A 14,163-nucleotide genomic window follows, 5' to 3' on the forward strand; every position below is an offset into this window, starting at 1 on the left:
GATTTAGTTCCCTGTGTAGTGGTCTTTTTCTTGGACTAGAGATTTTTACTGTTGCAGTAATCCCCTTTACTTTATTTCCTACATTTTTATAATGTACAGTAAGAGTAAAAGTTTCATTAAGAACTTGTAGAAAGTTTTCCACAATAGTAGCATAATTTTCAGTACACCTTATTTAATTTATCAAGCAATAAGTTCATATTTTCTTTGCTGAGCAGGCATTTGGTGCATATTTTTTTCGAGCAATGTTCCATTGTTTTTGGGAACTCCATACATACAGCACAAAGATCAGAAAGGCCTAAATCTAAACAAAACTTATTTGCCTCATTATAAGTATAATTGGTTAAAATATTATATCTAAAAACAAAGATGATGTGACTTACCAAACGAAAGTGCTGGCAGGTCGATAGACACACAAACAAACACAAACATACACACAAAATTAAAGCTTTCGCAACAAACGGTTGCTTCATCAGGAAAGAGGGAAGGAGAGAGAAAGACGAAAGGATGTGGGTTTTAAGGGAGAGGGTAAGGAGTCATTCCAATCCCGGGAGTGGAAAGACTTACCTTATGGGGAAAAAAGGACAGGTATACACACACACACACACACACACACACACACACACACACACACACACATATCCATCCGCACATACACAGACACAAGCAGACATTTGTAAAGGCAAAGAGTTTGACCCATCTTGTGTGTTGCTGGTACACACCCTGTACCTATGTCCATTCAACCTAACTGATAACTGAGTGATAATCTTGCTGATGTAAAAGGCTGAACAGTGTTTACATAACAGCTGGCACATGACGTGTCATTTCACAGATGGCTCTCCCTTTGATAGTACAGGTTTTGCCAGTTACAGGGCTGGAATAGGTGATAATAGGAGGGTGCACAGAGCAAGTCTCACAGTGGGGATGGTCACAGGGGTAGGAGCCATGGGGTAGGGAGATGGGTGCAGGAGGAGCATAGGGTCTGATAAGGATACTGCAGAGATTGGGACAGTGACAAAAAGCTATTCTAGATGCGGTGAGCAAAATGTTAAGATAGAATGGATCTCATTTCAGATCATGGATTTAGAAAGTCATGGCCTTGTCATGAGCTCATTTACTGTGTCATCACATGCACCATCTAGATTCTTCCCCCAGTCACCAGTCTCTCAGAACTCCACAGGTGGGAACTTGCGCTACAGTATGTCCTTGGCTCTTGCCATCCACCTGGATTTAACTTACGTTAATTCCTTCTGTCTCAGCACTTCTCCAAAGTAACTACTCCTTTTTTTCACTGCATTATAGTTTTCTACATCTTTCATTTTCTGACCCGTCTATTTTTTGCCATCTCCCCTCCCACATCTGTTACAAACAATTTACTTAGCTTTTCACTTTTATTAAATCATACATGACGTTTTAGCAGTAATCTCTGTCTTGCATATTACCCTGTCTTTCTCCTTTCAGCTCTTAGGCTTCCAAATCTCATCCAGTGCCATTCCCACAGTCAGTCTTTTCTTCCCATAGTGTCCAGTAAGTCTCCCCTGACTCGGGGTTCTGGGTGACTTTTCTGAGCTGTAACCCTTTTCCTAAGCCTCTTGAGTCCTTTTCCTTCACTCGTCTTCCTTCCCCTTCAACTCTTCTGCTGGAAGAAGTAACTAATGGCTTGCATAAGTTAAACCTTTGTGTGTGTGTGTGTGTGTGTGTGTGTGTGTGTGTGTGTGTGTGTGTGTTTTTTTTCTCCTGCCGCTGTTTGGTGAATAGATTTCTTTATTTATCCAATTACATTATATTGTCAAAAATTAATTATTTTTGTTATTATATTGCTTCCTCTGATATACATTATGCGTAATGCCTATGAAGCCAAGATTTGGGTTCAAACAGAAGGGAAAGGTGGTGGGTGTGGGGGTTGAAAGAAGGGTAAAGTGGAGGAGCAATGATGGCAATTACTGAAGCTGATAATAAAATTATATACTAACCACTTAAAACAATAATGTCGAAGTCCCCATTACGTAGTTCAGTGCCACGGTAGGAAACGGATGCATGAAAGCAACCCTCAGACGGAAAACGAACTTGCAGAGTGACACGATGGCTCAGCCAGTCATAGTCAAACTCTGCTGTGTAAGGAGGTGAAGGACATGAACCAGACACAGATGATCCAACCTGCATGACAGAAATTAAAAAATATTTGATTTTAACACAATAGTGTCTAACATTATTAAAAAGTGTATTAATGCTCACTGCATGAATCATTTATCATAAGTCTCAATAGCTTAACACAATTTGAACATAAAATAAAAAAGGCACCATTTTTTTAACTACTGCTCCTACTCTCACTATCGTTACATCAGCAGTCTTCCCCTTCAATTTCCTTCGTGTCATCATACACTGTAGTAGAATTTGCTGGCTGCCACACTACAGAGCACTCATGGACTCATTTAAGAATGATTTTAATTGAGTTGTAATCCTGCTTTTTCTCCACCCTGCTTTCTGACATTTCTTCTGTTTTTTACTGAGAGTCATTTCAACTTCTAGTTCACTCTGATTATGAATTATGTAGTGTCCATTCCTGCTGGAAACCTCTAGACATATGCCATTCCCAATTTGTATTTTCCGTGGTTTGAATAGCCAGCACTCATCCCCAACCTCAGTTTAATATAGATTAAGACAAAAAAAAAAAAAAAAAAAAGACATACCACAAATTAATTATCTGAATGGGATGGTAATCAGTATATGTGATATACACATACAGACAAACAAATGATTACAATTTCAGAAAAAAGGATGATTTATTCAAGAGAAAGAGCTTCACAAATTGAGCAAATCAATAATGTGTTGGTCTACCTCTGGCCCTTACATGAGGAGTTACTCAGGTTGCGACTGATTGATAGATTTGGATGTTCTCATGACAGATTTCATGCCAAATTCTGTCCAGTTGGTGCATTAGATCATCAAAATCCTGTGCTGGCTGGAAGGCCCTGCCCATAATGCTCCAAACATTCTCAATTGGATTGCTGGTCAAGGTAGGGTTTGGCAAGTTCACAGATAAGCAGTAGAAACTCTTGCTGAGTTAGTGTGGGCATATTTTTTTTTTTTTTTTTTTTTTTTTGCTGAAATGTAAGCCTAGGATGTCTTGCCACAAATGGTTACAAAACAGGGTGTAGAATGTCATCAGTGTAGCACTGTACAGTAAAGGTGCCACGGATGACAAGCAAAGTGGTCCTGCTATGAAATGAAATGGTACCTCAGACCACCACTCCTGGCTGTCAGGTCATACGGTAGGCGACAGTCAGGTTTATTGAGGAATCTCAAGACATGTCTTTGCTCATCATCGGGGCTCAGCTCCAAGCTGGACTTATCACTAGAAACAATTCTACTCCACTGAATGAGATTCCAGGTCGAATGTGCCCAACACCACTTCAAATGGGCTTGCTGGTGTACAAAGGCCAATGGTAGTCAACGCAAGTGGCATGGTGAGCTCAGCCTCCTTTCTCTGAGCTGCCTATCAATGATACTTCTGGTCAATGAAGCCTCTCTTATGATTGCTCAGTCTTCATATTCTGTGGTCTCTCTAGGTCAATCGCTTCCTTCTTGATGCTGTGTTTGGCCATGGTTCACAAACTCATGCCAACATCATTTATAATGGCATCACTCCCATTCAAATGTCGGGATGTGGTGATTACTCCAACTGGCTTCTTTGAGCCCAATTACTCATCCTCTCTCAAATGCTGACATCTGCATATATTGATCATGCACCTGTCTGTGAGGCATAGCTACAGTCCAATGGTGTAAATGAAATTCGCAAATAATTAATGCCCTAGTATCGACATGTCCCCTGTTTAGTATGTTTACTGTCCCTGCTAGCTGCGCAGTGAAATGGTGCTGCAGCATCACACGTTCATCCACTGGCCGCCAAAGTCTACAATTTTGCTTTTTCTATTGATACCCATAGGAATATCAATTTGTGAGCAATTTGTATAGCTCCTTTATGGTACATCGTGCTTTTTTAGATGTATTAGCTGTTTGATATTAGTGTTTTTCTTCTCCCTCCCCCCTTTTCTCTCTCTCTATCACACACACACACACACACACACACACACACACACACACACACACACACACACACACACAAATACTATGTTTCAATACTTTACAGAAATTTTGGAGAGTGACCTGGATGATACCTATGCAGCCTGATGTCTGAAGCATTGCCCCATTTAATATTTTACAAAATAAACATGATGCTAAAAAATAGACATATATCCAAGTTGAGCTATCAGCAAAGCTATCACAAAATGCCTTCTTATTTATAAACAGAAAATAAATATTGAAAGGGAGGGTTCTGATCTAATAATGACCAAGAGAATCAACACAAAAAATTGGGAAAGTAAACGAAAAGTTGAATGGAAGCTATGCAGGCACCAGAAAATAGTAGGATAAAGGGATAATGTAATGAAAAAGTAAAAAAGACTCAGCAAAGTTAACATGGTGAAGAGCGTACAACAGATTAGATTATTGTAAAAAGAAGGCAGTTGGAGGGTAGTACCTGATTATATATTTAAGGGACAAATCATCTTTGTGGAACTCACAAATACCCACATCAGGAAGACAAATTTAAAAGGTCAGAAATATTAATATGAGGGTGATACATTTTAATTAACTGTATGAGACAGAAATATGTTACACTCTAGAATAGGTTTTAAATCTTCCTTCTCTTCTATTATCTCTCAATCTGACTACTACCTTCGTTATCAATGTACATATTTTTGACAGTGACGCTTCTCCATGTTATTTTTCCGCTAAAGCTTCCCAAATATTGTTGGAGTCATCACTCTGAAATAAAGTGGCTTACATGTTTGACATTTACACTACAGTACTTGACTCTAGCTCAATCACACTGTTAATCACACTATGACACAAGCTTATAATTATATTTTGTATCCAAGTTGTTGTTCCTGATTCCTCAGTGTAAGATTGTGTTTCACATTTGTTTCAGCAAACATTTTGGGTAAAATATGACAAATCTTCTTATTACAGTCTTGATGTTTGTGCAAGGTACTCCTGATTCAACCAATGAAAAAGATGATCTCCTGAATATGACAGCTTTACAGTGTAGGGATGGATCCAAACGATCAGAGTCTTCATTTCTCTTTGATTATGATATTAGAATATTTTGGCCAGTGTGACCAAGAGGATTTAATCAACGAATAAATTCTTTGCATTAATTCTAGAGTATCACAGAATCAAGATAGCTTCCAGCACCATATATTTCACTAAAATGTGATCTTTGTTATTGTTACCATTATTATAATTTTTTACTAATCTACATAAAATGGTTTATCCACGTTAAGGCATGCATATCCATACACAAGAGTACTGCAAACTGCTATACACATGATCTAGAAGTGATGCTTTGAATCTACTGGAAGCACAACTAGGACATTCAACAAAAAATTGTAGTCCACTAACATTTGCAAACAGTACCTGACGTAGACCTACACGGTGCAACAAACAGACGAAACTTTGAAGGGCCATGCAGGATGTCCTCAGGAATATATGCCGTAATATCTGGTGGAGAAGATGGCAGCTATGAGGCAGGTATTTGCTTCTGTAATTTCGATGCTCTATGTATTGTGTGACTGTTTCAGACAAAGTATCGTGCTCTCAGTTAATTTCTCATGGTACCCCCTAAAAATCTCTCAAAGTTAGTTATTATGTAGAGTGTAACAAAATAACACCAACAACCTCAAAATTATATGGGATGTCTGCCTATGTAGCAGCTCTTCCCATCACCATTTCTGGAGGTTGCAGCAGTCACACACATTCAGTGAATAATAACACAAGTTTAAGAATGCAATACTTTTATTTACTTTAAAAGAAAAGAAATGTAAATGAAAGTAAAAGAAGAAGAAACTTAAAAGAGTATTCACTGAGGCAGGGAATTAAAAAAGTTTCAAGGAGTAAATGTTGCTGTTCATGATATTTTTACATGAAGGAAAATAAAACTACAGAACGTATTCAAAATGCCTGTATCCAACACTGCAGCAAGCCTAACATCGACTCACTCAAAGGTACTGAGCATAGGGCAAATATCTTCACATGCAGCACATATTCTTGAAACTATGTCCTTAGCAGACTCCGCTGAGATTTCATACATCACATTCTTCGGACAATCCTACAGGTAAAACTGAAGCGGTTGACATCAGCCAACTGCAGCAGCCAAGTTACAGGGACACCTTAAGCACTCAGAAATTTCCAAAGATCTACTGTTTTTGATTTGAGCTTTAGCAGCTGTACTTATATGAGTAGGGGCCTATCACATTGGAACCAAATATATCAATGGACTGCAAGTAGCATCTCTTACAATTATTCCAGGGGCACTAATCAAATGAACACTGCTTATAAATTGAAGAGGAACCATCTAACAGTAAATCAGTCAATCATGTACCATTCCAGTCTATAAATTCATTGTAAATGTTAATTGATGACCTCATTCATAGGTGACATGTGCTTTATCTTCTATCAAAATATGACAGCTGTGAGAACTGAACATGCCCTAATGGTTAAAGGACACCTCACCAGTAAACAAAACACCTACAGCATAATACAAACAATGGAAAATCCACAATGGAATGTAACAATATGATGAAAGGGATAGCTGCTACTCACCACATAGTGGAGATGCTGAGTCACAGAAAAGTACAACTAAAAGACTGTTAGAAAGTTAGCCTAACTTTCTGACAGTCTTTTACTTAGTTGTACCTTTCTGTGACTCGGCATATCTGCTATATGGTAAGTAGCAACTATCCTTTTCATTATATTGTTACAGCATAATACAGCCGCATAATACTGCGCTGCAAAAACCACACCAGCACACCACTTGTGAAACAAAATGAAGAATTCTAAGCACCTGTCCCTCCTGGAAATGAAGTGGAAACCATCCTCCTATGCACTGCTCATCAGATTGTCACATAGTTGGTTTGCACTTTGTGTGCTACTATGCAACTTCTTATGGATGAGTGTGTGTGTGTTATCTTTTCAGCTTATCCTATGCATATCTGCATTTCACATATTACCTCCCTCACTTTGATCCCCTTTGAAACCTCATGTTTCACCTAAATGCTGACGAGCGGTGGCAAACAGTGTGGTGTGGCTGATGCCTATTTGGAAATATTTGCCCATATATATGCAACTCTGCAAGTCCAGTTTTTCTTGGAATACAATGTGTTTGCATCACGTGTTTTTGTCTTACTCTCATGTTTCAACTGCTCGTAATGTAGTTTTCCACTTCTTCACCATTGAAACTCAAATTTCCTGCCAAAGGAGTGGCCTAACTGTTTGCTGTGTCCTTTGTAGTTTGGACACACTGTAGCATAGTTGGATCCCGAATTTCTTCCTCAAGACACCTCTACAACCACTCAAAGTTGGTTGGTGTCTTTGACATACCCTGTATTTACAAGCACTTTTTCATTTAAACATGTAACACTACTGTTCCTTTATGAATGTGACACAGACATCAGTTTAGAAAAGAACCTTTAACCAAACACAACTATGTAAAACACCACATATCAATGCAAAGGTGAAACTTATACACAAAATATTAATTAATTTTTACTTTCAGACAGAAAATCAACATTAAGAGTAACATGTTAGGGAAAGTTTAGAAAGACTAATTAAGAACATAACACAGTTTAAAAGGAAAAGGGGAACACTTTATGCTACAACTGAAAGAAATGAATGCGAAATGCAACATACAAGATTTAAAAAGTTTATTAGACTAGAACAAATTTACCATAGAATGGCACAACAAAACAGCCAGAGGTAAGGAAAGTAGATACAACAGGTTAACAGGCATGAATATCAAGAGCTCAGATGGAAACCCAGTTCTAAGCAAAGAAGGGAAAGCAGAAAGGTGGAAGGAGTATATAGAGGGTCTATACAGGGGTGACGTTCTTGAGGACAATATTATGGAAATGGAAGAGGAGGTAGATGAAGATGAAATGGGAGATATGATAAAGCGTGAAGAGTTTGACAGAGCACTGAAAGACCTAAGTCGAAAAAAGGCCCTGGGAGTAGACAACATTCCATTAGAACTACTGACAGCCTTGGGAGAGCCAGGCCTAACAAAACTCTACCATCTGGTGAGTAAGATGTATGAGACAGGCGAAATTCCCTCAGACTTCAAGAAGAATGTAGTAATTCCAATCCCAAAGAAAGCAGGTGTTGACAGATGTGAAAATTACCGAACTATCAGTTTAATAAGTCACAGCTGCAAAATACTAACGCGAATTCTTTACAGACGAATGGAAAAACTGGTAGAAGCTGGCCTCAGGGAAGATCAGTTTGGATTCCGTAGAAATGTTGGAACACGTGAGGCAATACTGACCCTACGACTTATCTTAGAAGCTAGATTAAGTAAAGGCAAACCTACATTTCTAGCATTTGTAGACTTAGAGAAAGCTTTTGACAATGTTGACTGGAATACTCTCTTTCAAATTCTGAAGGTGGCAGGGGTAAAATACAGGGAGCGAAAGGCTATTTACAATTTGTACAAAAACCAGATGGCAATTATAAGAGTCGAGGGACATGAAAGGGAAGCAGTGGTTGGGAAGGGAGTGAGACAGGGTTGTAGCCTCTCCCCGATGCTATTCAATCTGTATATTGAGCAAGCAGTAAAGGAAACGAAAGAAAAGTTCGGAGTAGGTATTAAAAACCATGGAGAAGAAATAAAAACTTTGAGGTTTGCCGATGACATTGTAATTCTGTCAGAGACAGCAAAGGATATGGAAGAACAGTTGAACGGAATGGACAGTATCTTGAAAGGAGGGTATAAGATGAACATCAACAAAAGCAAAACGAGGATAATGGAATGTAGTCGAATTAAGTCAGGTGATGCCGAGGGAATTAGATTAGGAAATGAGACACTTAAAGTAGTAAAGGAGTTTTGCTATTTGGGGAGCAAAATAACTGATGATGGTCAAAGTAGAGAGGATATAAAAAGTAGACTGGCAATGCCAAGGAAAGCGTTTCTGAAGAAGAGAAATTTGTTAACATCGAGTATTGATTTAAGTGTCAGGAAGTTGTTTCTGAAAGTATTTGTATGGAGTGTAGCCATGTATGGAAGTGAATCATGGACGATAAATAGTTTGGACAAGAAGAGAATAGAAGCTTTCGAAATGTGGTGCTACAGAAGAATGCTGAAGATCAGATGGGGAGATCACATAACTAACGAGGAGGTATTGAATAGAATTTGGGAGAAGAGGAGTTTGTGGCACAACTTGACCAGAAGAAGGGACTGGTTGGTAGGACATGTTCTGAGGCATCAAGGGATCACAAATTTAGCATTGGAGGGCAGTGTGGAGGGTAAAAATCATAGAGGGAGACCAAGAGATGAATACACTAAGCAGATTCAGAAGGATGTAGGCTGCAGTAGGTACTGGAGATGAAGAAACTTGCACAGGATAGAGTAGCATGGAGAGCTGCATCAAACCAGTCTCAGGACTGAAGACCACAACAACAACAGGCAGGCACACATATGACACTCATGGACACAGGGGAAAGAGGACATAATAGAGTGGAAATGGATGAAATGAAAGCAGAGAAAATACACAACAAAAATGAGATTAAATAAATCAAGAAGTTAAGACAAGGGATTGTAACAGGAAATGAAGTACACACAGAGATAACAGAATTTTTTAAAGTTGGAAAACGGAAGAAAGGTTAAAGTTGAATGTTCAGCTCACAACCAGGTAATCAGAGACCATGCAAAAGGACAGGCCGAAGATGGGGAAGGAAACTGGTCAAGTCCTTTACATAAGAACCTTCTTGATATTCATCTTAATCAGTTTAGGAAAAAACAGAACATAAATTGATGAGGGTTTGAATTACACTGCTCCCAAATGTGAGACAATACTTAACAATCCCATTTGGAAGGATTAAAGGTGAAAGAACAACTATTGGCAAATCAGTACATGCAAGGCAATTGGCAAAAACTAAGCACTTGCCAAAGAACAAAATTCTAAATATAGATACTGGTAAAAAGGAAGAAGATAACATGCATGCTGAATTGAGCATTAGGTCCCTGTGCTTGTGTTAATAGAGCATCTGCCTGTGTCCACTGAATCTCTCTGGTTATAGTACAGTCACTATGCTGATTTGAAACATAAACAATGGTAGTACATAAAGTGATACACAACTTGGTAATAATACTTGGAGTTCTCGAGAAAACAAATGAAATTGTGCTTTCATGGAGATGAAGTGAAGAGCAATAAGATGACATTAGACAAGCTGAATGTCAGCATTATGGCAATTTTCTGGAATCATGTAGAGTCAGTTGTTCTGAAGTTTACTTACTGACAAGCCACATTCACTTTCCAATATGTTAATCGCAACTACAAAATTTTTATCAATCAAGAACCTATATGAGGTGTAGACAAATTTTTAATTAACACCTTGAAAAAATAAAAGTTACACAATTTTTTTGAGGGTTAAAGTTTGCAGTCCTTGTGCACACTGAAATTCCCACATCACTGCATGCAGCCAGAGGAGCTAAAACAAAGTTGAGCAGCTAATCTCCATGTTATCAGTGTGGGTACACCATTCTGTTTTGGCTTCAGAAAGGCATGCTATGGCATTGTGATGTGGGGTTTTCAATGCGTACCACGACTGAACATTTACCTGCAAAAAAATAATCACGTAACTATTTCTCAGAGGTGATGATTAAAACCTTACGACTGCACTCCATATAGTTTGATTTTGTTGCACAGCGAAATTTCTTTCTCAGACCAGTTGCATACGTTAACTTTCTGTTGCCTTTTTCTTTGTTTCTTTCGTCCTCTTTGTGCTTTTCGCCATGATGTTCCCTTCTTTCAAATCCAACAACCATTTCTGCTGTTCTCCATCATCTTTTTTGAGCATACTGCAATTTTTTTTTTTTTTGTTTGTGGTTTTAGGGCGCAAAACGTCTATGGTCATTAGCGCCCAGCCCGTGACGTAGGAAACAGGAAAAAAACGAAATTTAAAACCAGCAGCAATGGGAACAAAGTCATAAAATTTGAGAAACTAAAGGCAGAAGGAATGCTTAAAAATCCGCTATAGAAAGGGGTTGGTTGTCCCCAAAAAAGCTTCAAATGACTGACGTCATTTCACTGTCACTAATAAACCGGAGAACGCGGTCGGCTGAGCGCGTGTCATCTGCTAAAATCGACGATAGATCAGGCGATAGTTGTAGACGGGAGCGTAACGGATTAAAATAGGGGCATTCAATTAAAAGGTGTCTGACCGTCCACAGCTGAGAGCAGTGGGGACAGAGTGGGGGAGGATCACCGCTTAAAAGATTTCGATGGCTAAAAAGACAGTGCCCTATCCGGAGTCTAGCTAAAATTACCTCCTCCCGACGACGCGTTCGGAAGGAAGAGGTCCAAGCGCAAGGAAGGGCTTTCACTTCCCGCAATTTATTATGGGGAAGTGTTGACCAATGCGCATGCCATTAATGAGCAACTTGGCGACATAAACCGCTCTGTAGATCGGTAATGGGAAGCGACTGAATAGCTGGCCGAGGAAGAGAAACTGCAGCCTTGGCCACTATATCGGCCGCCTCATTCCCACAGATACCAGCGTGTCCCGGGAGCCAGAGGAACGCCACCGAGACGCCCCCCAGGTGGAGCAAGCGCAGACAGTCCTGAATCCGGTGGACCAGAGGGTGCACAGGGTAAAGAGCTTGGAGACTTAGGAGAGAGCTGAGAGAATCTGAGCAGATAACGTACTGTATCCGCTGATGGCGGCGGAGGTAGTGGACAGCCTGGAGAACAGCGTAAAGCTCCGCAGTATAAACAGAACACTGGTCGGGAAGCCGAAAGTGATTTGGGGTGTCGCCAACAATATAGGCACTCCCCACATCTAACGATGTTTTCGAGCCGTCGGTGTAAATAAATGTGGCGTCCATCATTTGTGCACATAGCGCAGCAAATGCCTGACGGTAAACAAGTGTAGGGGTACCATCCTTGGGAAATTGACATAGGTCTCGGAGCAAGTCGATCCGGGGACGGAGCCAAGGCGGTGCTGTACCCCAAGTTGTCAAGAAGGTTTTAGGAAAGCGGAAGGAAAGAGAATGGAGCAGTTGACGGAAGCGGACTCCCGGGGGTAGTAGGGAGGAGGAGCGGCCTGCATACCCTACATCAAAGGAGGCGTCGAAAAAAAGGTCATGGGCTGGATTAGCAGGCATGGAAGACAGATGGCTAGCATAACGACTCAGAAGGACTGCCCGCCGATTGGACAGCGGAGGTTCAGCAGTCTCAGCATAAAGGCTTTCCACAGGGCTGGTGTAAAAAGCTCCAGACACTAAACGTAATCCACGGTGGTGGATAGAGTCGAGACGCCGAAGAATAGACGGCCGAGCAGAGGAGTAGACTATGCTTCCATAATCCAATTTCGAGCGCACTAAGGCGCGATAGAGGCGGAGAAGGACCACTCGGTCCGCTCCCCAGGAGGTACCATTCAGGACACGGAGGGTGTTAAGGGAACGCAGACAGCGAGCCGAAAGATAGGAAACGTGGGAGGACCAGCACAGTTTTCTGTCAAACATAAGACCCAAGAATTTAGCGACGTCGGAAAACGGAAGGTTGACAGGACCTAGATGTAAGGAGGGCGGAAGAAATTCCTTACATCGCCAAAAATTAACACAAACGGTCTTACTGGGTGAGAAACGGAAGCCGGTTTCGATGCTCCACGAGTGGAGGCGATCGAGACATCCTTGAAGACGTCTTTCAAGAAGGCTGGTCCGTTGAGAGCTGTAGTAGATCGCAAAATCGTCCACAAAGAGGGAGCCCGAGACATCAGGAAGGAGACAATCCATAATTGGATTAATGGCGATGGCAAACAGTACAACACTCAGCACGGAGCCCTGGGGTACCCCGTTTTCTTGGGAGAAAGTACGGGAGATAGTAGTGTTCACCCGCACCCTAAATGTGCGCTCTGCCATAAATTCGCGAAGAAAAAGGGGCAGCCGGTCCCGAAAGCCCCAAGAGAACAGTGTGCGGAGGATGCCTGTCCTCCAACAGGTATCGTATGCTCTCTCCAGATCAAAAAATATTGCTACCGTTTGGCGTTTCCGGAGAAAATTGTTCATGATATAAGTGGAGAGAGCAACAAGATGGTCAACTGCAGAACGATGCTTTCAAAATCCGCATTGGGCTGGTGTTAAAAGACTGCGGGACTCCAGCCACCAAGCTAAACGGTAATTCACCATACGCTCCAAAACCTTACAGACACTACTCGTGAGAGAAATGGGGCGATAACTAGAGGGGAGATGTTTGTCCTTTCCAGGTTTCGGAACGGGAACGACAATGGCTTCCCGCCATCACCTGGGAAAGGTACTGTCGGTCCAAATGCGATTATAAAGGCGAAGGAGGTAATGCAGACTATGGGTTGATAAACGCAGCAACATTTGGATATGGATACCATCCGGTCCTGGGGCGGAGGAGCGAGAAGAAGAGAGGGCATGTTGGAGTTCCCGCATGGAGAAAACGGTATTGTAGCTTTCGTGATTTTGAGAGGAGAAAGCAAGATGTCGCACTTCCGCTGCACGTTTCTTCGGGAGAAACGCTGGCGGGTAATTTGAAGAGCTCGAAAGCTCAGCAAAGTGCTGACCCAATGAATTAGAAATTGCGACGGGGTCCACTAAGGTATCATGCGCGACAGTGAGCCCAGAGACCGGCGAGAAACTAGGCGCGCCTGAGAACCGTCGAAGCCGACTCCAAACTTCCGAGGAGGGAGTGAAGGTGTTAAATGAGCTAATAAAGAATTTCCAGCTTGCCTTCTTGCTATCGCGGATGACGCGACGGCATCGCGCACGGAGCTGCTTATATCGGATACAGTTGGCCAAAGTTGGATGGTGACGGAAAATGTGAAGAGCACGTCGCCGCTCACGTATTGCGTCACGGCATGCCTCGTTCCACCAAGGAACTGGGGGGCGCCGGGGCAATTCGGAGGTGCGTGGTATTGAACGTTCCGCAGCTGTGAGAATAACGTCGGTAACATGTGTGACCTCATCGTCGACGCTGGGAAAGCGACGGTCATCGAATGTCGCTAGAGACGAAAATAGTGTCCAATCGGCTTGGGCAAACTTCCAGCGTCGCGAGCGCATTTATGGCAGGTGAGGCTGCAGTCTAAGAA

At 41.5% G+C, this 14,163-nt stretch overlaps 1 protein-coding gene across 1 annotated transcript in view; it reads right to left on the bottom strand.

Moving 5' to 3' along the window:
- The window catches only part of LOC124619611 (apoptosis-resistant E3 ubiquitin protein ligase 1), a 656,004-nt gene that overhangs the window by 101,537 nt on the left and 540,304 nt on the right, over positions 1-14,163 (bottom strand). Inside the window, exon 7 of the mRNA XM_047146114.1 lies at positions 1,971-2,154. Coding sequence (XP_047002070.1) covers positions 1,971-2,154 — 184 coding nt within the window. The remainder of the gene's footprint in view (positions 1-1,970; positions 2,155-14,163) is intronic.

This window comes from Schistocerca americana, chromosome 6 (genome assembly GCF_021461395.2).
Source record: "Schistocerca americana isolate TAMUIC-IGC-003095 chromosome 6, iqSchAmer2.1, whole genome shotgun sequence".
In the NCBI taxonomy this organism is placed as follows: domain Eukaryota; kingdom Metazoa; phylum Arthropoda; class Insecta; order Orthoptera; family Acrididae; genus Schistocerca; species Schistocerca americana.